The sequence below is a fragment of the Sordaria macrospora genome, chromosome 3, assembly GCF_033870435.1.
Source record: "Sordaria macrospora chromosome 3, complete sequence".
In the NCBI taxonomy this organism is placed as follows: Eukaryota; Fungi; Ascomycota; class Sordariomycetes; order Sordariales; family Sordariaceae; genus Sordaria; species Sordaria macrospora.
Window position 1 is genome coordinate 567,726 of NC_089373.1, and position 23,824 is coordinate 591,549.

A 23,824-nucleotide genomic window follows, 5' to 3' on the forward strand; every position below is an offset into this window, starting at 1 on the left:
GCTGACATCAGGCTTGATTTACAGGACGTCGCCAATCCAACGAGAGAGAAGAGAATGTGTTGCGCCTTTCTGAGGCAGTGAAATAAGCTCTTGATAGCTGCCATTGTCTGGCTTTGGCAAGCATTGGCAGTAAAAATGAGAAGGAGTAGTCGGGACCAACGCCGAATGACTTTGCGAGGCTGTCAGTCTCTCATGTCCTGGCGCTTGGATTCACTGTACGCAATAAACAGACGATGCTCCAATAGGCTGCAGTACCTGGTTGGGATTGAATCCAGTTGATTCATCCAATGCAACTTGTTCAGCCGACTTCATGTCTCTCCCGACAGCGTAACCATCCAATATCTGCGAGCGTCTGCATGACAATCACCGTAGATGATAGCATTGGCACGGTATGGATGACTGAAAGGGCCTTTTAGATGCCAATCCTCCATGGTCGAAGACGTTCATGCTCCCAGTATGAAGCCGTCGGCGGAGGCAGAGTAGTCAGTCCGAAGGAGGGGGACAAAGTCTGGCTATGCCCGTTAAGCCAGCGGGATGTCGGGGGAGGGTGCTGAGTGCTACGCTACAAGTTGGGGAGCTTAACAGTGCAGGCCGCTGCGTTGTCACCTGTGCGATCTCTGCTTTCAACCTTCTGGACCCACTTCCCGATTCTTGCTGTATTTCGTGCAATCAGACATGCACTCCTTCTTCCTCCTTCTTACACAGAAGTCCTCACAACTACGATAAGCGTCGTAACACTGAGCGGCTCGACTATCTCGCAATGAGCATTCGGGTTGACCTGTTTACAAAGCTGCAGGCGTTTACTGGCGGGGTTTAGCGTTTGGCCGGCATCGCCCCACCCGAAATCATCAGACGAGAAACGGCCCGGGCCGCGGCAGTCCACACCCCCCCAGCCCACCACCCGCCCGCTCAGGACATCGCATGACACGATATACATAGTTCCAAACTGACGGCTGGCATGTGGCATCTTTCTCAGCGGCAAGCTCCAATATCACGCTCAGCAAGCACGTACTGTGTAGCCGACGAATACCCTCGTTTCGTACCTTGGCGAGCTGGTGTAGCAAGGTCTCCCGTCTCCATATAATTAAACGCTATATTGAACGTGAGTCTTTTCCCAAAACGTAATACGTACTATCCAATTATGCTACACCAGATCCGCTTTCTCTGGGGTGCACGAAACTAAATTAGCGTTCCGTTCCCTCGGGACACTTCAACTAAGCGGCTAGTAATTCAGTACGAACGCAGCACCAATGATCACTCCAGCATGCGGAAGATTTTTTACCGCCTTTGCAGAAACTGGTTGTGATGAGACTGTTAGCATACTTGATTGGTCATTGGATAAAGATAAGGAGGTTTGCCACAGGTGTGATATGAGCGCTGTACTCGAAATCTCTGTAGTGCTTAGTAAAAAGGGATAACAATCAGATGTTGACGTAAGAGCGGAGATTATGTGAGTTCTAAATGGGATTAACGTGAACGAGCTATTCCAGATGTGTAAGACGAGTGTTGTAACTGGAAGTTTAATATTGTTTAATGAGACGGAGTCGTTCAGTGAAGAGGGAGTTCCGGCTCGCCGGAACGAGGATTAGGATTCTGACCGCTATATCTAGAAACATAGCTCATCCTCAACAGCAACCACGTCTTAGATATGCCTTGCGCAAGGCTAATCCTAGCATGTCTGATAATAAGTCATAGTAGAGCTGGAAAGTGGGCTGGCCACTTCAAATCCTACGTTTAGAGCGCCTCCTGGTCCTGTTCACAAGAGACAAGGGAAGCGGGCGGAGGCTGAAGCGCGGTGTATCTAACACTAAACCCTAACGTGACTTGCGGGAAAGTATGGCTAATTCAGTTAGTGCGGCTATCCACCCCACCCCGCATGAACTGGACAGGCGAGACAGGATCTCCACCTGGCATTCTTCGGCTGCCCTTCCAGCACCTGTCCTATCACTCACCAAATCACTCAAAGTGTACTATCAGTCAGGGGCTCCTTTTTGCAGGGCTTAGGTACTTGCAAAGTTAGCAGCTCGTCGGAAGACGTGGTGGTACTTTTCTGGCTGTGAGGGGGGGCGACGTGGTCGTATTTCCTAGAGAATAGAATACTGCCTTTCCGGCGAATCTTCGTCCGTTGTTGGGGGGTCGGGCGGGTAACGGTATCTCCTTGGCGCTTTGGGCGCATAGGACACTCGGCATGGGTGGATTTAAAAGGGCCACGGCAAGTTGGCGCATTGAATGTGACGGTCACACTCACCGTGGGCAGTATGTCCGCATTGTGGGTATTTGGCAGCGCGAGCGCACCCTCTACGGCCATGCTATTCAAAGCATTTGGTGCACTGGTCTAGTGGGCGGCGTTTCGGGACGATACGGCTAATGTTGCTAACGTCAAAGAAGCGGAAGGGAGAGACAGGCCTATCAAAGGAGATAAGCCAGATTGCATAGGCCTCGCCAGGATGGTAGTACTGGGAGGGATGGAGGGCGACAGGCTCTTGGCCGGTTTGGACGTGGACTTCATCCTTAATGGCAGTGGTAGTGTCGACAGGGACCATACCAATCCGCATCGTCATGGGCACATTCTGGATGACGTAGGTGACCCATTTCTTGGGCATTTCGACTTGGACGCAGCCAAAACGGGCACCAATCTCATCTTTGTGGTCTAGGAGGGTCTAGCGGACAGTGTCGTTCTTGGGCACGAGGGCGTAAACCCGAGGGGACCTTGTGGCAACCAGGGATGTTAGTGGGGGCGAGGCGGAGAAGAGACTGAACCTCTTTGCAAATAGCGAAGGCGTCGTTGCTGGCGTACGGGGAGTCCTTATCTAGTCGAAGAAAGACGCGGCCGTCGATTTGGGGTAGGGCAGCCTTACGGGTGGAGGAGACAGAGCGAGAGGCGGAGGTGGAATCCGCACCGCAGGCGGCAGCTTCCGCGAAGGAAGTGGGCCCCTTTCCCGTTCTGGTAGGAGAAGTGGCGGCCTTCTTGCTTGCTTGGGTGGTAGGACCCGGGATGGGCGTGGGAAGTGAGGCAGAACTTTTCTGCAGGGCAGCGGTGATGGCTCGTGCGACGTAGTCCGCTTCACGTGCGTGAGCAGGCGAGACGACGGAGACGCGGGCGAGTTCACCGTCGAGGAAAGTGGCGAGGGTGCGGTAGACTTCAGCCTTCGCAAGAGCATCGGAGATGACAGTCTCTGTGAACGACGAGATGTGCTCAGTGGTGGTAGCAGTGGCGGTGGTGCAGGCGTGACGGACTTCCTCGTCCGCAGTCCGGGCTCTCTTGGCCGACTGCGCCGTCGTGGGGGGTGGGGGCAAGACGAAAATGGGGTCCGGCAGAGGGGTAACCGGTATTATAGCCGGCGGCGGTGGTTTGAGGGCCCCAGAGGGCGAAGGGATAGATATTTTGGTGTTGTGGATGTTGGGATATCGACCGTGAAAACGGCGATTTGGATGGTGTTAGGGATTTTGCGGGTAACCAAGCGGTAATACTAACACTTGGCGCCAAGACCTTTTGTTGTAGGAGGAAGATTGTGAAACTGTCTTGTCGCGACTGTACTGGGGCATTGGCGTGAGCGAAGGTGATGAAAACGTTTTGAGAAACGGGGGCATTTTTGCCTGAGTTATCCAAACCCCCGTCATAAATTACTCTCATAGCTAGTGTTCCGCCTTCTTTTCAACCCACGCTGCCACTTGGTCCCAGCAACTTAAGAACTTTGTCTGCGTTGTCTCCTCGTTTCCTTTCTGTTTAGCACCAATGTCGAGGGCCCACCAACATCATTTCGCTCTTCCCCTCCTGTCAGAAACCAGTGCAGTTCTGGTTGTCCATGGTGACTGAAAGCCAAGCGCACAGCCCAATGCGGATGGGCGTTGTGGCAGAGCCGTTCGTTGGCAATACATCGGTTCCGCATGGCGTCAACGACAGGTCAAATAGAAAGCATCTGCGTTTCAGCCTTTTGGAAAGCGGGCACTTTTCAGCACCGCCGCAGTTCAACAATTCGCTCAATGTGCAAGATGCGTTCTTGGATGTGAAAGAAGATAGCAAAACGTGCGTTTCAAGGTGTATTAGGCATCAAAACCAGGCCCCATGACTTGCTATCGTTAAGCGCCCAAGACACAGCCGCAGCCCAACCCCGTAATAAGCTACTGCATGTTTCTACTGAAACGGGATTGATCCCCGCGCTGTAGGGCCAATCATATTAGCACATCTAGCATTACATAATTGGCCAGTACACTTGAATGAGAATAGCCAGAGATGGAGAACGACTGATTCAAAACGAGCCTCATTCCATCGGTGAATGTTCTCACCATGTCTTCTGCAAAGAACGCAGTAATAGCAGCCCATGGATGCATCATCGACTCAACGGCCTGATGGCTTCACCCGTCCCAGCGCGCGCAGCGATTTCGAAGTTGCGATAATATGCGCCCTCCGTTTCGAATTCGACACCGTATGCCTCCTTACCGATGAGCTGTGGGACGAAGACGGCGATCAGTACGACAAAGCTGATGGAGACCCGAACATATACATGACAGGTCGGATGGGGAAGTGCAATGTCGTTCTTGTCTTTCTGCCCAATATGGGAAAAGTGAGCGCCGCCAGCGCAGCTGCAAGTCTTCGATCGAGCTATCCGCGAGTGTCGCTGGCCTTTTTGGTCGGCATTTGCGGAGCGGTCCCATATGCAGGATCGATAGAGGACCCCATTAGCCTCGGCGATGTGATCATAAGCAACTATGTGGTCCAGTACGACCTAGGAAGAGCGCTTCCGGATCGCTTCGTCCGCAAAGACACTGTCCATGACAGTCTTGGAAGACCAAACAAGACCATTCGCAACATCCTGGTCAAGCTTGATACAGTCATCGACCACGAACATATCGAGAAACGGGCAGGTGACTTCCTCAAAGCTCTTCAGACAAAGAGCGAAGAAAAAGCCAAACGGAAGCGAAGAGGCAGGCATACCAGCTACAAGTACCCAGGAGCAGCCAACGACCTCCTATTCCCTGCTTGGTACCGACACAAGCATGCTCCTAATTCTGGGTGCAGAACATGCGAAAATTGTCATGGCAATGCGGATCCTGCTTGCGATGAGTCTCTTAGGTTGTCATGCAAAGAGCTAGAATGTGATACGAGCTGCGTGATACGGAGGGAGCACTTAGAGTCAGCCTCAAACGACCCCAATGCCGACTCGGATTCCGAGGGTGTCTTTTTCTTCATTGGTGCGATTGGATCCGGAGACAGCGTTATTCGGTCTGGCGAGCACCGTGATCAGATCGCCAAGCAGGCCAAGGTTATTGCTTTCGAGATGGAAGGAGCAGGCGTATGGGATGAGGTGCCATGCATCGTGATTAAAGGCGTGTGTGACTATGCCGATAGTCACAAAAATAAAGGATGGCAGAATTATGCTGCGGCAACCGCGGCGTCGGTAGCGAAGGCGGTTATGGAGAGATATGTCGCCTCTGCTAGGGTTTCTGACTCTTTGCAATCTTTGAATGCAGGCCCGAGCGGTGGCCAGATCAATCAGTCGGCTGGAGGAGTAACCCTCACACCAGGGATGGGTCAATTTCCATCCGCATCTTTTGGACCGCTTAACCAGGGTTTCCAAGTGGGACAGAACTATGCACCGATCAACACGGAATTTCACCTGCCACCGGGTAAGATTAGCACTGCTTGCGCCGAGGAACACCCCGCTGACAATTTTAGAGCGATTGGAAACGCCGCCGCCGCCGTTTGCAACCATTCCTTTCTCCCGCGACCCTGATTTTGTCAGCCGCGGAGACATTCTTGACCAGATCGACCAGCTATGTTCGAAGCCGGCTGCTCGGGTTGCGCTCGTAGGCCTAGGCGGTGTCGGCAAGTCGCAATTGGCCATCGAGTTCGCCCACCGGACCGCCGAGCGGCACCCAGACACGTGGGTGTTCTGGGTTCATGCCGGCACGCAGGCCCGGGTCGATGAGGGCTTCCGGGCGATTGCCGACGCCGCCAAGCTGCCTGGCCGGAACCACCCCAAGGCCAACATCCCACAGCTTGTCTACGGCTGGCTGTGCAACAAACGAAACGGCAAATGGGTTATGGTCCTTGATAGTGCCGACGACCATGACGTATTCTACGGGACGACAAGTAATGGTACACGCAACGGGCAGCCATTTGCGAACTCCCTCCCGCAAAGTCAAAACGGGTCGATCATTGTCACAACCCGCGATAAGGGCCTAGCCGGCCGGCTGACTGGGCGGCGCCAGAACATGATCGAAATCGGGCCGATGGCGCAGACAGACGCTCTCGCGCTCCTAGAGAAGAAGCTAGGATCGGTCTTGGATAATAATGTAGCGGTGAATCTCGTGCAGGCGCTCGACTTTGTGCCGCTTGCCATCAGCCAAGCTGCCGCATACATACAGGCCAGGGCACCGCGGAGCTCGCCCGAGAAGTACCTAGCCGAGTTCCGAGAGAGCGAGCGGAATCGGAGCAAGCTTTTGCAATATGATGGTGGGGACTTGCGGCGGGACGGAGGGGCGTCTAACGCAATACTTACAACGTGGAAGATATCCTTTGAGCACATCCGGTCCAAGCAGCTCTCTGCGGCAAATCTGCTGTCACTTATGAGCTTCTTTGACAGACAAGGCATCCCTGGATGGGTGCTAAACCCTTCAACAATTACCCAGGACGGTGCTTTTAGCTTCGAAGATGATGTGGCGATGCTAAGGGACTACTGTCTCATCACTGCGGACGAGACAGAGGACATGTTTGAGATGCACGGGCTCGTGCAGTTGTCGACTAGGAGGTGGCTAGAGACGTTTGGGCAGGAGGAGACGTTTAGGGAGCAGTACATTGAGCGGATGGCAGCTTTATTTCCAACAGGCCAGTTCGAGAATTGGTCCATATGTCGGACCCTCTTTGCGCACGCCCGAGTGACTTTGGATTATCAACCTAGCGAGAATACGGTCGAGTCATGGGCTATTATTTTGCACAACGGGGGATGGTACGCGTGGTCGCAAGGGAAATATGAAGATGCACAGCAGATGCTGGGCAAGGCGAGAGAGGTACGCGAGAGGAGATTAGGAATAGACGATATGGCAACTCTCTCGAGCACGTCATTGCTTGCATCAGTATTTCTAGATAGAGGACTATGGAAGGAGGCCGAGAAGCTGTTTGTGCAGGTGATGGAGACGAGCAAGGCGAAGCTCGGGGCCAATCATCCCTTGACGCTGACGAGCATGGCCAACCTGGCGTCGACGTACAGGAACCAAGGCCGGTGGGAGGAGGCCGAGAAGCTGTTTGTGCAGGTGATGGAGACTCGCAAGGCGAAGCTCGGGGCCGATCATCCCGACACGCTGACGAGCATGGGCAACCTGGCGTCGACGTACAGAAACCAAGGCCGGTGGGAGGAGGCCGAGAAGCTGGAGGTGCAAGTGATGGAGACTCGCAAGGCGAAGCTCGGGGCCGATCATCCCGAGACGCTGACGAGCATGGGCAACCTGGCGTCGACGTTTTGGAACCAAGGCCGGTGGGAGGAGGCCGAGAAGCTGTTTGTGCAGGTGATGGAGACGAGCAAGGCGAAGCTCGGGGCCGATCATCCCGAGACGCTGACGAGCATGTCCAACCTGGCGTCGACGTACAGGAACCAAGGCCGGTGGGAGGAGGCCGAGAAGCTGGATGTGCAGGTGATGGAGACGAGCAAGGCGAAGCTCGGGGCCGATCATCCCGATACGCTGACGAACATGGGCAACCTGGCGTCGACGTACAGGAATCAAGGCCGGTGGGAGGAGGCCGAGAAGCTGGATGTGCAGGTGATGGAGACGAGCAAGGCGAAGCTCGGGGCCGATCATCCCGAGACGCTGACGAGCATGGGCAACCTGGCGTCGACGTTTTGGAACCAAGGCCGGTGGGAGGAGGCCGAGAAGCTGTTTGTGCAGGTGATGGAGACTCGCAAGGCGAAGCTCGGGGTCGATCATCCCGACACGCTGACGAGCATGGGCAACCTTGCGTCGACGTACAAGAGCCAAGGCCGGTGGGAGGAGGCCGAGAAGCTGGAGGTGCAGGTGATGGAGACTCGCAAGGCGAAGCTCGGGGCCGATCATCCCGACACGCTGACGAGCATGAACAACCTTGCTTTCACGTGGAAGAGTCAAGGTCGACATGAAGATGCCCTACCGTTGATGCAAGACTGCGTGGAGGCTCGGGAGCGAGTCCTTGGGCCTGAGCATCCTGACACGCTGTCGTCCTTGGCTACTATATTGGAATGGAGTGGCTATCACGAGGCAAGGCGAAAGGTAGGTGGTAGCTTAAATATGCGTAGTTATTCGAGGAGAGAAAGGAAGGGAGGAGTGTGTGCGTTCTGGTGATATATGGTAGGGCTGAGCCATACCCAGAGCCAGACCTACACTAGACCCACAGGCACAGTCAAAAGTAATGTGACAAGGTTGTTGTTGTTGTTGTTGTTGTTGTTATTGTTGTTATTGTTGTTATCTTTAACGTCTACTTCCGCCTCCCATAGGGCATGAGACGTGCCGCATCGGTGAATCTAGCGTACAAAATTGAGAGCAATGCCCTAACTGTCCACGAAAACCATTAATCTGAGGGCAAATCGAGGCTTATTGCCAGTACAGATCATGTGTTGCCCATAGCGTAAACGCGGTCCAACACTTCCAATTAAATCGCCCCTGTCCTTGAAAGATTACGTAGCCGAAACCTACGCACTCGCCCTCTGGTCTTTCTTCAGCATCCGGGTCCTCCACGTGCGCTGGAATGCCCATCTGCTTGGCTATCATAGAGCCGTCGGTGTAAACGATGATCTCCGAGATGTAGCTGGAGAAGCCATTCTTTGACATCCTTGGCAGCCCTGTCCTTAGACGTGGGTGCTGTGTCTTTGTGAATGTCTTGTGACAAACCGTTACAAGCACAGGAGTATTATCGCTGGGATAGAACAATAGAGTAACGGAGTAGTAGCCGAAAGGTACTGGTAGATTGTGATAGCTATTGCTTTCTGAAGAGCCTTATAAACGAAGGCCGGGAGGCCTTCTTTTATACTGCTCTTCCCTGGACCCGGTGTACTGGACCCGAGGACCGAACCTTTCGGGTCCAATCTGATTGGTCTATCTATCTAGCTAGCTTACATAACTTTGATTGGATCGTAACACACCCGAGTTGTCACACGGACATATGCTACACTCCTGGTGGCATACGGACATATGCCACACTCCTGGTGTTATACGAGAAAGACCTACATTTATGCAGATCGTGTGACAGGCTGGGGTGCATATACCCGGACGGCCAAACCTACAAAAGATAGGACGATGTTCTGCTTGCAAGGCAGAACTCGGAATGCACACTATATAGCCAATGTCAACCTGTGACACTACCTCCCCTTAAAGCGAAGTTATCTTTCAATAATCTTCAAGATAAGGCCCCGGCCCCGGCCCCATTTCCGAGGGCGACAATGTCGCGGAGGATTTATCGCAATGCGACAGCTTATATAGCACTACCTGAAAATGCAACTTCCCGCTAAGTTGGACATTTTCCAATGGGCCGATACGTGGCATTTCGGTACTCTTCGATTTGCATACATGGTCCTCAATTGTCATTGCATTCTTAGGAGCTGTGCTCGACTAAGTGCCGACAAGAGTATCCCAAAATCGCCCTCGAAATTGCCACGGTCGGGAATCGAACCCACCGTTTAAGCAGAACATACTGTGACAGGCTGGGGTGCATATACCCGGACGGCCAAACCTACAAAAGATAGGACGATGTTCTGCTTGCAAGGCAGAACTCGGAATGCACACTATATAGCCAATGTCAACCTGTGACAGATCGCTAGATGCCTTGGAGCCTCAGGTAACAAGGACCTGTACGTACTAGATAGGTACCGTTTCCCTTTGGCATAAGAAGGCCTTGAAGCCCAGCCTTTCTCTAGAGGTTGAAAGGACCAACAAGGCCTTCGAGACCAAAGTAGTTTATCAGCGGAATTGAACTACTGTTCCAAGCCCAGAACACTGCCCTTGTCACAATTAGGTAAGTAAAACCCGTGGAGCATGTCGTTGGCGACCTCTGGCCCTCGAGTGGCCATACAGAGACAGGAAGCTTTGCTTGTACCTGTTCGTGCACGATACCTGACAAGGGGGTTTTACTTTCACTCCCAACCACAGTACACCCCTCCCGGCATGTAAGATGTTAGCGTGGTACCGCTACCTTACAGTATTCAAGGGGTTGAAGGTGGGCAAAGCAGCCATCATCTGTACGAAAAATAAATTTATCGCCACTTCCTAAAAACCATGCTAACATTTTACATGCCGGCAGAGGTGTACACGTGCCCAACTTTGGACAGATCTGCCTTGACCTACCTCCTTCATCTGCCTGTATTAGCCTTCCATCTTTGGTATGTTATAACTATCCTTTGTAAACGAATCGAGTGGCTAAGAGAGATGCATACGGGGCAGGGCTGCGGAGCAGGAAGACGCCGAAGCACCAAACCACAAACAAACAAACCAGCATGGAATTGCACATCGGCAATGAAGGCGTCAAATTCTTTTCCTCTGTTCAATATAGCCGAAGGACTACTAAACTACAAATAAACAAGCCCGCATTAAAATCATAATCAGATTCCCAATCACCTCTCATTTTCCTTGCATTGGGCGGTGTTTATTGTTAATAGGAAAATTGTTGGGCTATTTATTGATGAGGCGATTTGGCAGCGGAGTCTCAATCGGTTTATATATGGAGTTCGATACCATACATTTGAAGACAACTAAAGATGAAAGAGCACGGACCAAGGGCGCAGCACCTCCTCCAGACCAGATTCCATGGATAATGTCATTATGCTACAAAAATAGTAGGCTAAGTGTTGCGCAGGAAAGCGCTGTCGAACCCTACTGTTAACAAGAGAAGTATGGTGTAGAACCGTAATAGATTGGGTGAGAATCGCACCTATTCCTGTTAGTGATTTGAATATCCTGTTTACGGACTTGAGCTAGTTAAGAACCTAGAAGTCCCTAGTACTTGTCACGGAATGCACTCGTGTGACAAGGGCAGTGTTCTGGGCTTGGAACAGTAGTTCAATTCCGCTGATAAACTACTTTGGTCCCGAAGGCCTTGATGAATCCTTTGAAGTCTTTCCATCCAGGCCGGGCTTCAAGGCCTTCTTATGCCAAAGAGGTTTGGTGCGTACTAAGGTACGTACCAAGCCTTGTTGCTTCAGGCCTCAGGGTATCTTCCTGAGTGCCTTCAACCATTCTACTTCCTTCTTCTGGCGCCGATCCTCGTTCGGTCGCTCTGATCCTTGCTTGGTTGCTGTGATCGCTTCTGTGATGACTGGGGATTGCCTCATTTCGCTTACTAGCGTCGTTGGCAGTTTGATGGTTGGCTCGCTAGCCTGAAGGCGTCGAGAGGGGCTTGGGTGAGCAATGCTGGTAGCTGAGAGTCTGGCCAAAGTGAGGTTGAGCCTCGCGGCCTGCGGCCGCCGGGCATTCATGAGGCTCATTCCAAGCGTTTGAGGCTCTGCTGAGCCTTGCGATCCTAACCCCTGGACTGTGGGCAATGTCCGTGTGACACATTAGAACCAGCTTGTAGACAGTTTTCCAGAAACCCTTAGACTAGCATGAGGTTCGTCGTGTCAAGGAGCATGGAAATGTCCATGGCTTCCGGATGCAAAACAGGCTCAGACAGGCTGAGGATATGTGAAAGCAAAGCATCAAAAAGGGATGGTACCATTCTTCCATTCGCATTCATGGGAACAACAACCGTCAGCCACTCCAGGAGTAGGGGTGAGACGGGGAAAAAGAAGTGAGTCGACTTAAACACCATACAAACAACATCAAAAAGGGAAACTCAAATCCTCTCACCGCCGATTTTGGACGAGCTGGGAATCGAACCCAGGACCTTTCGCATACAGGTGAGTATGCTAAGCGAACGCTCTACCAACTGAGCCACACGCCCGGAAAGTGGAGATGAAGATGATCGAGAAGTGGACGAGCTGGGAATCGAACCCAGGACCTTTCGCATGCTCAGAAACATGCTAAGCGAACGCTCTACCAACTGAGCCACACGCCCTTGACCTTGCTGTTGAATAGTCGTCCTGAAGTTCGGCTTTTCAATCGCGGCGTTTGGGTTGTCAACTAGCCGGCGGGAGTGGTGATGTTGAAGTCCGAACGGTGATGCGGACAAGGTCAAGGTGCAGTACAAAGGCCGGCATTTCTGATGAGCTTGCTGTCGCAGTAGAAAGCTCTTGGTGAAGGTCGAAAGGGATCAAGGATCAAAACAGAAAACTAGTCGCGGTAGGTTTACAGAATGATGAGCTGAGCCTGCCAGGTCCTGACGCAGCTTGTGCGGTGATGGCGACTGTCCGCAGATTGAGGGGTGCCTGACACTTCACGAAGCGACAAGTGTCCTGCAATGTTGACGAGTCAGCCTGAATTCTCAAAAAAGTTGATGTTTTAATACTTAATGATGAAAAGGGCCTTGAGATCGCAAAAAAGAAGGGGAATGGGTAGATTGGGAGTTGGCGTTGTTGAGGGAGTGCCGGCGGGACAATTGGAGAGAGGGAGCACTGTGGGGCGGAACACTGTTGCCTGTGCTGCGTCATTGCAAAGCGCGGGCGGCTTGTTTGGCCAACATGCTCCAGTAATTTGCAGGATTGAAGGATAAAAGTGAAGAGAAAATAGTGAGAGACGGGTCATGCGCGTATCAGCCACAGAAGCTGAGCAGCAAACAAACGGAATGAAAGTGGAAGAAAGAGAGGTGAAGAAGGCGAGGTTGAGGGGTGAACGGGCGACACAGCCGGCGGGTGAAGTGATGGAATCGGTCGAGGTCGAAGGTTATCGCCAAATTGGAGAGCGGTTGGCAGGGCATTGTGATCTGTGCACTACGAGATTCATCAGGAAAGGGAGCACGGAAAGCACTGACCATACTGCCATAATCTGGGGTGGGGCACAAACACGAGACACGATTGGTCAATGTGGCCTACAACACTTTGAGCTTTCACTTCTGCGAGAGCTCAGGGTTCAAGCTCAGGTCCGCGCTCTTACATTCACTGCACTGTCACTTGAGTTGATGCTCGCGAATTTCGATTGTCGACTTCTTAAACCCGTTCAACTCTTTTCTGTTCTTCCATCAACCAATTTCATCAACCATCATTACAACACGAATTTGGGACACAAAGCATCAACACGCCGATGCCCCGGGCTCATTTAAACCCAACCCACGCACCCTACCATTCTATCATCTGAGAGGGACCACGCCCTTGATTAGGCCTGATCTCGATCTTTCACCGTCCGACTTGCGGGCATATCCAGTCCCCGAATTTAATCAAGACCTACAACTTCCTCTCTTCAGGGGAATACGACAGACATGAGTGCCTCATCCACCGCCTGTCAAGATCTTGCTAGGTCTGTTCTTGGTAAGACTTTCCCCGCCTTCAAGCTCACTGCTTCGTCTTGCACTGGTCAGGATGTTAGGTCTTTGTCTCATTTTCTGTCAACTACAAAGGCTGCTTTTGGTTGTCCAGCTTCAGGTACTGACTGTCTTCTTCAGAGAATATCTCTGGATTGAATGGCGCCCTCAACAGTACATCTGACGATGTAAACGGCGTTGAAGACAACGCGAAAGTTGACGAGACACACGATGGCCATAATGATAAGGCCACTACAGAAGCCGAAAACGAGGCAGCCGGCGCCGCCGAAGCTGTGAAACAAGAAGGATCCCATTCGCCAGTTGAATCCGCCGATGAGCCTCCATTTTCGTGGCTGTGAGTCGACTCGAACCAGACCCATCGTGAAGCGGACACTAACGTTTATCTTGGCTCCAGTCAACCACATGCTCTTTTCGTCATCATCATGGTCGGCCCCGAGGGCATGCCTTTCGGTATCCAGAAGGACTTTCTCTGTGCCAAGTCCTCCTTTTACAGGCGCTATTTCCAAGATAAGGCGACAAACAACGAGTCAGTCGAGGACGTGGTTGAGCTCCGCGATACATCGGTCGATGTCTTCGGTCATACCCAGCAGTATCTTTACACTGGCCATGTTTACGCTGACACACCTCCCGACTACGAGGTTCTCATTGGCGTTTGGAAACTTGGACACAGCTTGGGCATCGACGGCCTCTGCGATGCCACGATTGATGCCATGATCGAATTCCGCCGACTTACCAACTCGATTCCCGCCACCGTTCTTCTTGTCCAGGTCTGGAACGAAACCCCCGAGGGCTCCTCCATCCGGAAGCTCTTGCTTTCCTGGGCTGCAGAATACATGCGGGCCTCCGAGGATCGTGCAGAGTTCGCCAATTCGCTCCCCAAGGAAGTTTTGAGTGAGCTTGTAGTGGCTATGAGCTCATTGGACGCGACTCCGGCCCCGGCACCAACCCCTACCCCGCCCGTATCCCAGGAAGCCGCCAACTCTGCTCATCAAGGCTGGCACGATGCCGTCGCCAATAGTGATGGCGAGCAGGTGCGTCCTGCTAAGAAGGCGAGATACTCTGATGCTGGTGCCAACGGTGCCAAGGCGACACCTACCGGCCGCAAAGGACCCGGTAGGCCCAGCACTACTGGCCCAAAGGCCGGTTACAAGAGGAAGTACAACGTGGCTAATGGAGAGGTTGAACTTACCACCTCGAAGAAGCTGGCGTTCTGCGACGACCTTCTTACAAGGATGCTTAGCGGCCCAGGTAATTATCTCTTCCATGTTGTTCAAACAGCATGACCATATTTACTGATCCTACTTTACCCACAGGCTTCTGGACCCGCCTTGTTGGCCCCTTCCGCGATCCCGTTAACCCCGAATCCGACGGTGTGCCCGACTACTTCGATAAGGTGAACAAGCCCATGGACCTACAGACGATGAGGGCCAAGATGGACCGCAACGAATATGCCGACGAGAACGAGTTCCTCGCCGACATGAACCAGATTTTCAACAACTGCTACACCTACTGGCAAAAGAAGAGTCCAATGTGGCAGGCCTGTGAGCGACTCCAGAAGACGTTCGAGGAGAAGTACTCGCAGATGTCCAAGTGGATTTCCAAAATGGAGGGCCAAGAGCCATCTAACTGATCGCTCCGAAGTTGTCCAAATGGGCTCCTTCACCAAAGGGGGAAACGGTCCAACTTATTATGGTTGTGGATGGAGTTGTCGAGAAAAAGAGCCGACAGGAATCTCTCTCGGATCAATGGCGCGCATATGATTACGACTGCCATTATTTCCTGAGTCAGATGGACCCCGATTTTCACCAAGATCTTGCCCACGGTAGCGACAAGAAACAAGTCGCGAGAAAACTGTTGGGCTGGAAGTAATGGCTACTCACCGAAAAGGGGGACCAAAAAGATGGAAGGGCGCAAGTGAAAAGTTGTTGTTCAGGAAGCGAAAAGGAAACTTTGATTGGTTTCTGGTGTAGCATTATTGGTGATTCCTTGGTCACATCATTAACCCGAGGCGTTTGGGTTTGTTTATATGACGGGGCGGCGCTTAGGTCACTTTTTGTCCGGCAGCATGCATGCCAGAGTGGCGAGAAAGGAAAGGATTATTGTATTTGAATATTACTACAATACGGGTCTTATGACTGGTGCGCTGGATTTGTCTCATGAAGACTTGGAAGGTGATGGAAATTAAGGGGTTTAGAGTCACTCGGAATGTTTTCTCATTTCAGAAACTGAGAAAGGCAGGACAAAGCTACTAGTATAGTTGTGGTACAACCGACTGCGGTCGTTTTATCCGTAGAAGCGGCAAGGGCAAATAATGAACAGTCCTCGAATTCGCATCGTTGATCTCATTTCCCTGTCCGTGAATCGTGAGATGCCGAATCTCCACGACGCCTAATTCAAACGTCCTTAATATAACAAATGCCTTCGTCTTCCGTCAAAGAAACAAGACCAACCGGCAGACATACAATCAACTGCATCGTAGTTCGCCTTTGCCAAAAATGACCAAGAGCCTCATACAGTACTCATACAAGCGAACGGGAACTTCTCAGTTCCACCTGACACCCAAGAACTTGAACTCCTTGTTCCCTCCCTTCTTCGCAGCCGCCTTATCCACCTCCTTATTCTCCAAGTAAATTCTTTGATGGCCCCTAATATCCACGTAAAAAGTCTGGTACTCATGCTCCCAGTGTCCCGGTTGCTTGGTCAGATGAATTCCGACGACCCCTGAACCTCTTGGTCCCTCGATCTGTTTTCGCCAATGTTAGCCTCGTCATCTCATCAAAACCACTTCTTAACAATGAAGGGGAAGAAGGGAAAGAAGAAGGAAAACATACGTGAAAATGCATCTTCATATGCTCCACACCGTGGCGGTCCTTCTCGACCGTTGCGGCAAGCGGCCGCGCCCGACGCCACTTGTTATTCGTCTCCTCACCGTGAGCAGCGATCTTCCTCGGGTCGCCGGGCGAAAGAAGGCCGACGATGCGAGGGTCGGCGCGGATCCGGTCGACGGCCCGGTTGAAGTAGGCGGTTTTGGACTCGGGCGAGAGCACGTCCGTGAAGAGGAGGTAGGCGATTCCTCCCTGTTTTTAGGGGTTAGTATGCATCACGAGATAAGGTAGAGCGTGTAAGATGAGACGGGGAAACATACGGTCATGACAACACCCAAAATCACCAAACCAAAGTTGAACGATTGCTGGACGGCGCGCCCGGCTTTTTCACCGACCGAAAGCTGAGCCCAAGGGACATGGCCGTCGTCGTTGAATGGTGTCACGGCTCTCCTCTTTGAGGTTTCCTGCTGCTGTTGAGTAGTCGCATACTGTCGGCGGGATGAGACGAAGATGGCGCTAGCTGTCGGAGCTCTCGATGAAGCTGTAAGAATGGTTGATGTTTGACGGGCCACAAGCCTCACGCCAGCAGCCGAAGTAGTGAGCATTTTCATCATGGAGGTTTCAACTTCAAGACAACACCCATATTTCGACGGCAATGTTTCAGCCGTATAGTCGTATGAGAGCTTGGATGAGATATCCGCAGCTGGGGGTGAGCGGCGGTTGGATGAAGCTTTAGCTCCCGTGCTGTTGCCCTATTGCCGGCACGGCATCTTTTCCGGCAGAGGTCCGTCGGGCGAGGGGTGGAGTCCGTATCGTGCTATGTACGTACTATGTACCTAGGCTGAAATGGGGTTAGGATGCGCCAAGGCGCCAAGATGCCACATGGAAGGGCGAGCAAGCGTCTGGGCGCGAACACAAGGAAATGTGGCCCCTGCCCTGACAGCGTCCAGTGGGGAAAGAAGCCCCAGTGGACGTTCCAGTTGCCAGGCAGCCCGGCTCTCTCCGCTGGGGCTCCCGTCTCCTGAATGAACGGCGGCGCAGCGGTGCGGGCGAATGACAACACTCGGATAATTGACAACTTGTAACAAGCCGGAAACCTACAACGCCGCCCTTGTTCAACTTTCTGCCCCTTTTTTCAACCTTTTTTTCCCCTGACGGCAGCATACGTTTCGACCCTGACAACCTAACCGAGCAAAGGGGTCAGTCAACAACACAACAACGACAAGTCGAGAACTAGTGACACATCACGAACCCTGCCAAGCGACAGACATACTCCGAACCATCACCGGACTCAACCGACAAGATGAGCGGTCTCGCGACAAAGCAGCAGTCGCTCAAGCTCTTTGAGAAGCTCAAGGCGAAGCCAGCCAACAAGGTATGCGCCCACGCAAGCAGTGATCCCAGACATCCAGACCAGAGAGCTAACCGCTGCTTCCCGCCAACAGATCTGCTTCGACTGCGGCCAAAAGAACCCAACATGGACATCGGTCCCCTTTGGCATCTACCTCTGCCTCGACTGCTCCGCCAACCACCGCAACCTCGGCGTCCATATTTCCTTTGTGCGGTCTACTAACCTCGACCGTATGTTAAACTCTCGATCTCTACCCCTTCACAACGCGACCCCTCGCCCGCTAACACGAATATTGTGTGTCAACAGAGTGGCAATGGGACCAGCTACGGATCATGAAGGTGGGCGGTAATGAGTCGGCAACCAAGTTCTTCCAGCAAAACGGTGGTTCCGCCGCCTTGAACAGCAAGGATCCCAAGACCAAGTACCAATCTGCCGCCGCGACCAAGTACAAGGAGGAACTCAAGAAGAGGGCTGCTAGGGACGCTCGCGAGTATGCCACACCTTCCCTGCCCCTCAGTTACACAAACTGTATTATTACACGTTACAGGAAGGGAATTGCTGACACGCTGTTTGCCTACGGTATAGGTACCCCGAAGAAGTAGTCATCACGGACGGCGACGACGCCGCAGGAAGCAACACCCCGGCCGGCGAGCCCGACGACGACTTCTTTTCCTCGTGGGACAAGCCCGCCATCAAGAAGCCGACACCTCCCATCTCGCGCACCTCTACGCCCCCCGTCATCGGCCGCACCGCCTCCCCGCTCCTCGGCAACGGCAAGGACATCCAGCGCACTGCCTCGCCCCTCTCCAAGACCGACTCCGATGCTCCCACTCCTGCCGCTCCCGCCGCCAGCCGCATCACCACATCCGCAGCCCTAAGGAAAACCACACCAGGCACCACCACCACCGGCGGCCCGCGCAAGGCCGGCGGCATCCTGGGCGCCAAGAAGCCCGCGGCTAAGCTGGGCGTCAAGAAGATCTCGGCGGATCTGATCGATTTCGACGAGGCGGAGAAGAAGGCCAAGGAAGAGGCGGAGCGCATCGCGAAGCTGGGTTATGATCCTGAGGCGGAAGAGGAGTCTAAGACGGCAGCGAAGAAGACCGAGACCAAGGCCAGCAATATCATTACCCCCGCTGCGGCGCCGGTTAGCAGTTCGAGGTCGGCGGCGCAGGAGAAGTCGGCTGCTGAGGTGGAAAGGCTGGGTATGGGTGTTAGGAAGCTGGGTTTCGGTATGGTGGGTAAGGCCGGTGGTGCTGGTGCTGCAAGCCCAGCGGCGGCAAAGAAGAATGCGGGTGGGTTTGGAAGTGTTGGGCCTATTAAGGCTAGTGATGGTATGTGTTCTCCCTCTCTTTCCCCCTTTGTCTCCTCCTCGTGCAAATGCTAACTAACAGACGAAACAGCCGACGAAGAACAATACGCCCGCAACAAGTTCGCCAACCAAAAGGCCATTTCCTCGGACGAGTTCTTCAACAAGGGCAATTTCGACCCCTCCATCAAGGCCGAGACCAAAGCTCGCCTGCAAGGCTTTGAGGGCGCCCAAGCCATCTCTTCCAACGCCTACTTTGGCCGCCCCGAGGAGGATGCCTCTGTCGAAGACTACGGTGACCTCGAGTCTGCGGCCAAGGACTTCATTCGCAAGTTCGGTATCACTGCTAGCGACGATTTGGAGAACCTTACGCAGATGGTGGGCGAGGGCGCCGGGAGGTTGCAGGGTGCTATTAGGGCTTATCTTGGGAGCTGAGCATTAGAAAAATAGGTGAAGGGGAAATGGGGTGCGCGTACGTGATGGTCGAAGAGAAGTGAGTTATGAGACAGACGAGAGAAGGGAAGAAAGATGCGATGCGATGAGTGAGCGGATGAGCTTTACGGTGGATATGTTAGTGACAAAGTAAAAATCAGTATTTGTAGTGTAATGGTCAATGAATGTTTAGAGTATCACGAGGAACTTCTTTGGATGGGTGACGCTGGTTTATGGCATCAATCGGATAGAGGACAGGCGTGAAGGACTGGGTGTGGAATCGCATAGCTTAGGGAGCTGGGTAAGTGAAGCCCGGGAGCACCTCTAATCGAACCCGACAACCACAAAAACACGCCGGTTCTTTCTTATTTGCGACGGTGAATGTTCTTCCCATTCACATGTGGTGGGTGGTGATGCTCCGTGATGCCCTGCCAAAGACTACTGATGTAACTGGGGAACTGACTTGCGCATTAATCCTACGTTATAGGATCCACTTCCAGCATAACTCTCCAACAACAACAGCTGGTCCGATGGTGTAGTTGGTTATCACGTCAGTCTAACACACTGAAGGTCCTGAGATCGAGCCTCAGTCGGATCATACAGCATTTCTTTTTTGGCGATTTTTTCGGGTTTTGTTTTATTTGGATCACTTCGTGCCCTCGTTCTTTTTCTGTTGTGCAGTGATCACTTCTACTATTTTTGGTCCTTTCTGTGCCCCGGTCATCGACCAATGGAGGTGTTGCGATTCATAGGTCCTTGAGAGTCAACATTTTCTGGATCCAGTGTTCTGAATGCGCAAGATCCATGGGGTGTTCTTTCCACCGAAATGTCGGTGAACATGTTCATTTGGAAGACACGGTGGAAGATGCGTTGAGGGGATGACAGGCGGCCGGGGATGAGGGGCAGCCAGTCCGTCTCCAACCTTCTTGCATCCGAATCTTCCTTCGGCTTTTATCCTGCAATATCAAAAACATCGGAACTGAACCTCTGATCCGAATTAAAACACCACGTCCTCCCAGGTACGACATCCGACACCTGTTGGTTTAACGTATTGCTGACCTTTTGTCTGTTGTCGCAATCGCATGTCGACTCCACGATGCGCAAAAACGATGGCAATGAGTCCGACAACGGAGTAGCATCGGTATTCCCATCCTGAATAGTTTCACACCGGAGTTCTACGTATGCAACGACACGATGAGCTCTTGCAAGGCCCCGGCCCCCCGCACCCCGCAACGTTCATTGGACTACCCGAGCAGACCATTGGTTGCCCACGTTGCTTGGTAAACTACCACGACCCTTTTACTTCCTGTTTTTTCAGGACCTGGCACTCTCTTGTTTCTCGAAATGCATCGAAGCGAAACCAGCTCACGTCGATACACCCGAGCTCTGAACCTCTTCCCACGATGCTGAGCCATCAGCGAAGCCAGATGTATCAGCCACTTGAACACGAGGATTCCATCCGTTTTGCTGTATTTCGCGCCCGCTCCACCGCACCACCATGAAGCTGACAAGCCGATCGAGATCACCATGGTCCAAGCCCGACTCAGAGATGGGCCACCATTCGTAGCATTATCCTATGAATGGGGACCACCAGACGACGCGCCTGATACCTTCATTCTGGTCAACGGCTGCTCAACTCTACGGATCAGGAGGAACCTGTACGATGCTTTGAAAGAAATCCGAGCGTGGCGAACGGATGCTGATTACTGTGATACCCACTTACCCTTCTGGGTTGACGCTATTTGCATCAATCAACAGAACCCCTATGGCGAGAAACCGAACCAAGTGCGTCTGATGGGCGCCATCTTCAGCCAGGCCATGCTGGCTGTAGCTTGGTTAGGAGTTCCTGGGAATGGCAGCAACATTGCCATCAATATTCTCGACGACTACGCAGTTGGAAAAGACCACAAGCGGGCACCCTGGGACAACACGCCCACTTTTGCGGAAGGATTGCATTGCTATTGCTTGGGTGCGGTGAAAAGATCCATCGTCGCCCTTTGCACACGATCCTACTGGCGCAGAGTATGGATTTTACAGGAAATATGGTTAGCTCAGAATTTCGCCGTGCTATGCGGACGCGACTGGATTCATGGCGACCGTCTCCGAGATGCGTTCGATATGATGAGCAGTCTTACGCTCATGGGTTTCGACAAAGAACACGGCAAAGCACGGCAACAAGAGCTCATGGATATCCTCGATTTTAACCTTCGAAAGAACATTCCGTACAAGCATCTCAAAGCGCAGGATACCCGATGCGCTCGCTTAGGCCAGTTGGTCGAGATCTGCCTCGAAGGCTCCTTCCAGTCCACAGAGCCCCGAGACTACATCTTTGCGTTGATCTCTGTCTCTACGGATGACCAAATAGGCCAGATCGTCGTGGACTACCAGAAGCCGGTACAGATGGTGTATAGGGAGGCGCTTCCCATCCTTAGGCTGAGCTTTTTCACCGAGACTTGGAAGTTCAGCTGGGGTTCGCATGCGACTCTCGCACAGAGACTTGCGAGTAAAATGGGCACCGAATTCGACTATGATCTGGATATTACCGGCGTGAACTCCTTGGTCAAGTTGGTTCCGGGAAGAAATGGCATTGCAAAAGATGAATGGGATCTCATCATGCCAGTGAAAGAGTGGTGGACGAAGTTGACGCCTGCCGAAGATGGAGGCGAGATTCAACGCGGAAGGGAAGGTCGATGAGAAGGAGGAGAGGCCTGGAATTCACTCGTCGCCGTCAGCTCGATTACTGAGGTTCAAAGCGATCTGTGGTTCAACTCATAAGAGAGCGGGATGGATCCCAATACAACAGCCACGATTAGTGCCCAATCAAGAATGATGCGTGACGGCGCCGGTCAAGGCCTGAGTACAGGATACGAATAACCCCGAAGACATAGGTGCCAGTCCCAGCATGGCCTACTTCAGTATATTGCCCACGATTTCGTGACAATGCCAGGCTTCTTGCGGCGCTATATCGCACATGTCTCGATTCCAGAATTCGGGCTTGCTGAGAGGCCACCCGAAAGCCTCCGGCCAGCTTTTGCAGTTGCCCGAGTCGAGACCTGACAAATACGAACGGTGTGATTAATCTGAACCAAGTGTACCGAAATAAGGTGGCTTTCTAAGCCTCAGCTGGGTTTCCCCAATGCCGTCACGGATTTTGTCGTTTTGTTGGGGGCGAGCACAGCGGTAGGGCTGAAGATAATGCGCGATGCTAGCGAATAACGGCAACAGCCACAGCCACGTTGACTTTCATAGGTTCCCCGAGGAGGGTTCCTATCCTATTTTGCCGTGGACGCTCCTCCTACTGGCGGAGACAAGCTCTGGAAGGGTGTGGTAGGCTATGCAAGCGATTGTCGGCTGCCTGGCTTTTCTTACCTTCGCAAGCCACGCAGTGTCCACGCTGGCAGCTCGTACCTATAACATCTTTCTTCTTCCTTCAAACCCAAAAACTCTTTCCGAACCTTTTCAAGGGCTCCTGACCAAAAGAAAACTCAACATCATCCAGCCAAACCCGCCATAAAGCATGTCCTCAGAGCCGGATTTTCTGATTTCCTTTGCGGTCATCAAGCAGGCGCTTCTTTCAAACACACCTTCGCTACAAATCTTCTTCGCCGGAATAGAACTGACAATATCCCTCGCTCCTAATACCAGCTCCAGTCATCAGTCTCCGGCTCCAAGCTCTTGTTTCAACCAGCGTCTGGTTTATCAGATTCTCCTTAAAGGGAGTTTATTCGACGTCACTTTACCTGCTCTTCCACCCGAAGAGTTAAGTTGCATGAAAAGTGAAGTATACTTTTGGACGTCAAGGCGGCTCAGTACTGTCTCGCCTCAATCTAAATCCATCTTTCTCCATGGGAGGAAACTTGAGGTTAACCCTGCTGTCGAAGGTACCTCAAACTCTCAGCCTACACCTCATCATCATCCCCTGGAGCGGCAGCTTCTTTCCAAGCCTTGGCCGGATCCAACACATTCGACGTCTCTCTGTTTCCTCCTCGTGGACATGGCCTGTTTCCCTACTTTTGTCTGCAGTGGCTTGTTGAAAGTAGTTACAAAACCAGACAATTGGGCAATCTCTCCATGAGTGGCGAAAATTCTCCTTCTGATGATGCGGCTACAAACCACCGGAAGCAAGTCGACGGGGAAATCTGTTGGAGAGGCCTGACGAGTGATGTGCTGAATTACGGATCGGAGGCTATCTATAAGCCCTTTGAGCAAGAGGACTCCATTCGCTTGCTATTTCTTGAAGCTTGCTCCATGGCTAACGATCCGATCACATGCACAATAACCCATTCGCGACTTGAGGACCGGCCAAACTACTACGCACTTTCCTACGAGTGGGGACTGTAGGACAATGAACACGACCCAATTATTCTCATTGACACAAGCCATCTATTACGTATCCGCAGAAATTTGTATTCTGCGCTCACGGAAATCCGAGCCTCTGATGAGTGGTCTAGTACCCAAGCCTTATGGATCGACACTATCTGTATCAATCAACGGAACAGCTACGGAGAGAAGTCACGTCAAGTGCAAATGATTGGCAA

At 52.5% G+C, this 23,824-nt stretch overlaps 6 protein-coding genes and 3 non-coding genes across 9 annotated transcripts; 5 read left to right on the forward strand and 4 right to left on the reverse strand.

Moving 5' to 3' along the window:
• Positions 1-2,274: 2,274 nt before the first annotated feature.
• SMAC4_13445 (uncharacterized protein) lies at positions 2,275-3,507 on the reverse strand. The gene has a single exon (XM_066091419.1). It carries the CDS (start codon positions 3,159-3,161, stop codon positions 2,811-2,813), a length of 351 nt encoding a protein of 116 aa, XP_065946386.1. The 5' UTR covers positions 3,162-3,507; the 3' UTR covers positions 2,275-2,810.
• Positions 3,508-4,322: 815 nt separating this feature from the next.
• On the forward strand, positions 4,323-8,313 carry SMAC4_13446 (uncharacterized protein; the record flags this gene model as incomplete). Its single annotated transcript, XM_066091420.1, has 2 exons — positions 4,323-5,628; positions 5,678-8,313. 2 exons carry the CDS (start codon positions 4,323-4,325, stop codon positions 8,311-8,313), a joined length of 3,942 nt encoding a protein of 1,313 aa, XP_065946387.1.
• A 3,501-nt stretch (positions 8,314-11,814) lies between these two features.
• Positions 11,815-11,899, reverse strand: SMAC4_13447. Its single transcript is given in 2 exon segments — positions 11,815-11,850; positions 11,863-11,899. It is a non-coding gene; the product is annotated as a tRNA-Ala (tRNA).
• Positions 11,900-11,928: 29 nt separating this feature from the next.
• On the reverse strand, positions 11,929-12,013 carry SMAC4_13448. The gene is given in 2 exon segments: positions 11,929-11,964; positions 11,977-12,013. It is a non-coding gene; the product is annotated as a tRNA-Ala (tRNA).
• Positions 12,014-13,309: 1,296 nt separating this feature from the next.
• On the forward strand, positions 13,310-15,502 carry SMAC4_09465 (uncharacterized protein; the record flags this gene model as incomplete). The annotated part of the gene is made up of 4 exons (XM_003344375.2): positions 13,310-13,358; positions 13,493-13,706; positions 13,767-14,620; positions 14,686-15,502. The coding sequence occupies 4 exons, from the start codon at positions 13,310-13,312 to the stop codon at positions 15,000-15,002; spliced, it is 1,434 nt and encodes a 477-aa protein (XP_003344423.1). The 3' UTR covers positions 15,003-15,502.
• A 97-nt stretch (positions 15,503-15,599) lies between these two features.
• SMAC4_09464 (uncharacterized protein) lies at positions 15,600-16,991 on the reverse strand. Its single transcript, XM_003344374.3, has 3 exons — positions 16,518-16,991; positions 16,204-16,449; positions 15,600-16,115 (listed from the first exon to the last, which is right to left on the reverse strand). Exons 1-3 carry the CDS (start codon positions 16,809-16,811, stop codon positions 15,915-15,917), a joined length of 741 nt encoding a protein of 246 aa, XP_003344422.2. The 5' UTR covers positions 16,812-16,991; the 3' UTR covers positions 15,600-15,914.
• A 259-nt stretch (positions 16,992-17,250) lies between these two features.
• Positions 17,251-19,482, forward strand: SMAC4_09463 (uncharacterized protein). The gene is made up of 5 exons (XM_003344373.2): positions 17,251-17,572; positions 17,643-17,778; positions 17,855-18,038; positions 18,134-18,879; positions 18,949-19,482. The coding sequence occupies exons 1-5, from the start codon at positions 17,501-17,503 to the stop codon at positions 19,287-19,289; spliced, it is 1,479 nt and encodes a 492-aa protein (XP_003344421.1). The 5' UTR covers positions 17,251-17,500; the 3' UTR covers positions 19,290-19,482.
• Positions 19,483-19,810: 328 nt separating this feature from the next.
• Positions 19,811-19,884, forward strand: SMAC4_13449. Its single transcript has one exon. It is a non-coding gene; the product is annotated as a tRNA-Val (tRNA).
• A 625-nt stretch (positions 19,885-20,509) lies between these two features.
• SMAC4_09462 (uncharacterized protein) lies at positions 20,510-22,122 on the forward strand. The gene has a single exon (XM_003344372.2). It carries the CDS (start codon positions 20,814-20,816, stop codon positions 21,978-21,980), a length of 1,167 nt encoding a protein of 388 aa, XP_003344420.1. The 5' UTR covers positions 20,510-20,813; the 3' UTR covers positions 21,981-22,122.
• The last annotated feature ends 1,702 nt before the right edge of the window (positions 22,123-23,824 follow it).

Bases quoted from the DNA above. Each gene is read 5' to 3' on its own strand.
- SMAC4_13445 (XM_066091419.1), bottom strand. From the start codon at position 3,161: ATGCTCTTGCGAAGGCTGAAGTCTACCGCACCCTCGCCACTTTCCTCG.
- SMAC4_09464 (XM_003344374.3), bottom strand. From the start codon at position 16,811: ATGATGAAAATGCTCACTACTTCGGCTGCTGGCGTGAGGCTTGTGGCC. The intron at 16,450-16,517 runs GTATGTTTCCCC...CCCTAAAAACAG, and splicing joins TTTTGGGTGTTGTCATGACC to GGAGGAATCGCCTACCTCCT. The intron at 16,116-16,203 runs GTATGTTTTCCT...TGGCGAAAACAG, and splicing joins ATATGAAGATGCATTTTCAC to ATCGAGGGACCAAGAGGTTC.
- SMAC4_09463 (XM_003344373.2), top strand. From the start codon at position 17,501: ATGAGCGGTCTCGCGACAAAGCAGCAGTCGCTCAAGCTCTTTGAGAAG. The intron at 17,573-17,642 runs GTATGCGCCCAC...TCCCGCCAACAG, and splicing joins AGGCGAAGCCAGCCAACAAG to ATCTGCTTCGACTGCGGCCA. The intron at 18,039-18,133 runs GTATGCCACACC...CCTACGGTATAG, and splicing joins GCTGCTAGGGACGCTCGCGA to GTACCCCGAAGAAGTAGTCA.
- SMAC4_09462 (XM_003344372.2), top strand. From the start codon at position 20,814: ATGGTCCAAGCCCGACTCAGAGATGGGCCACCATTCGTAGCATTATCC.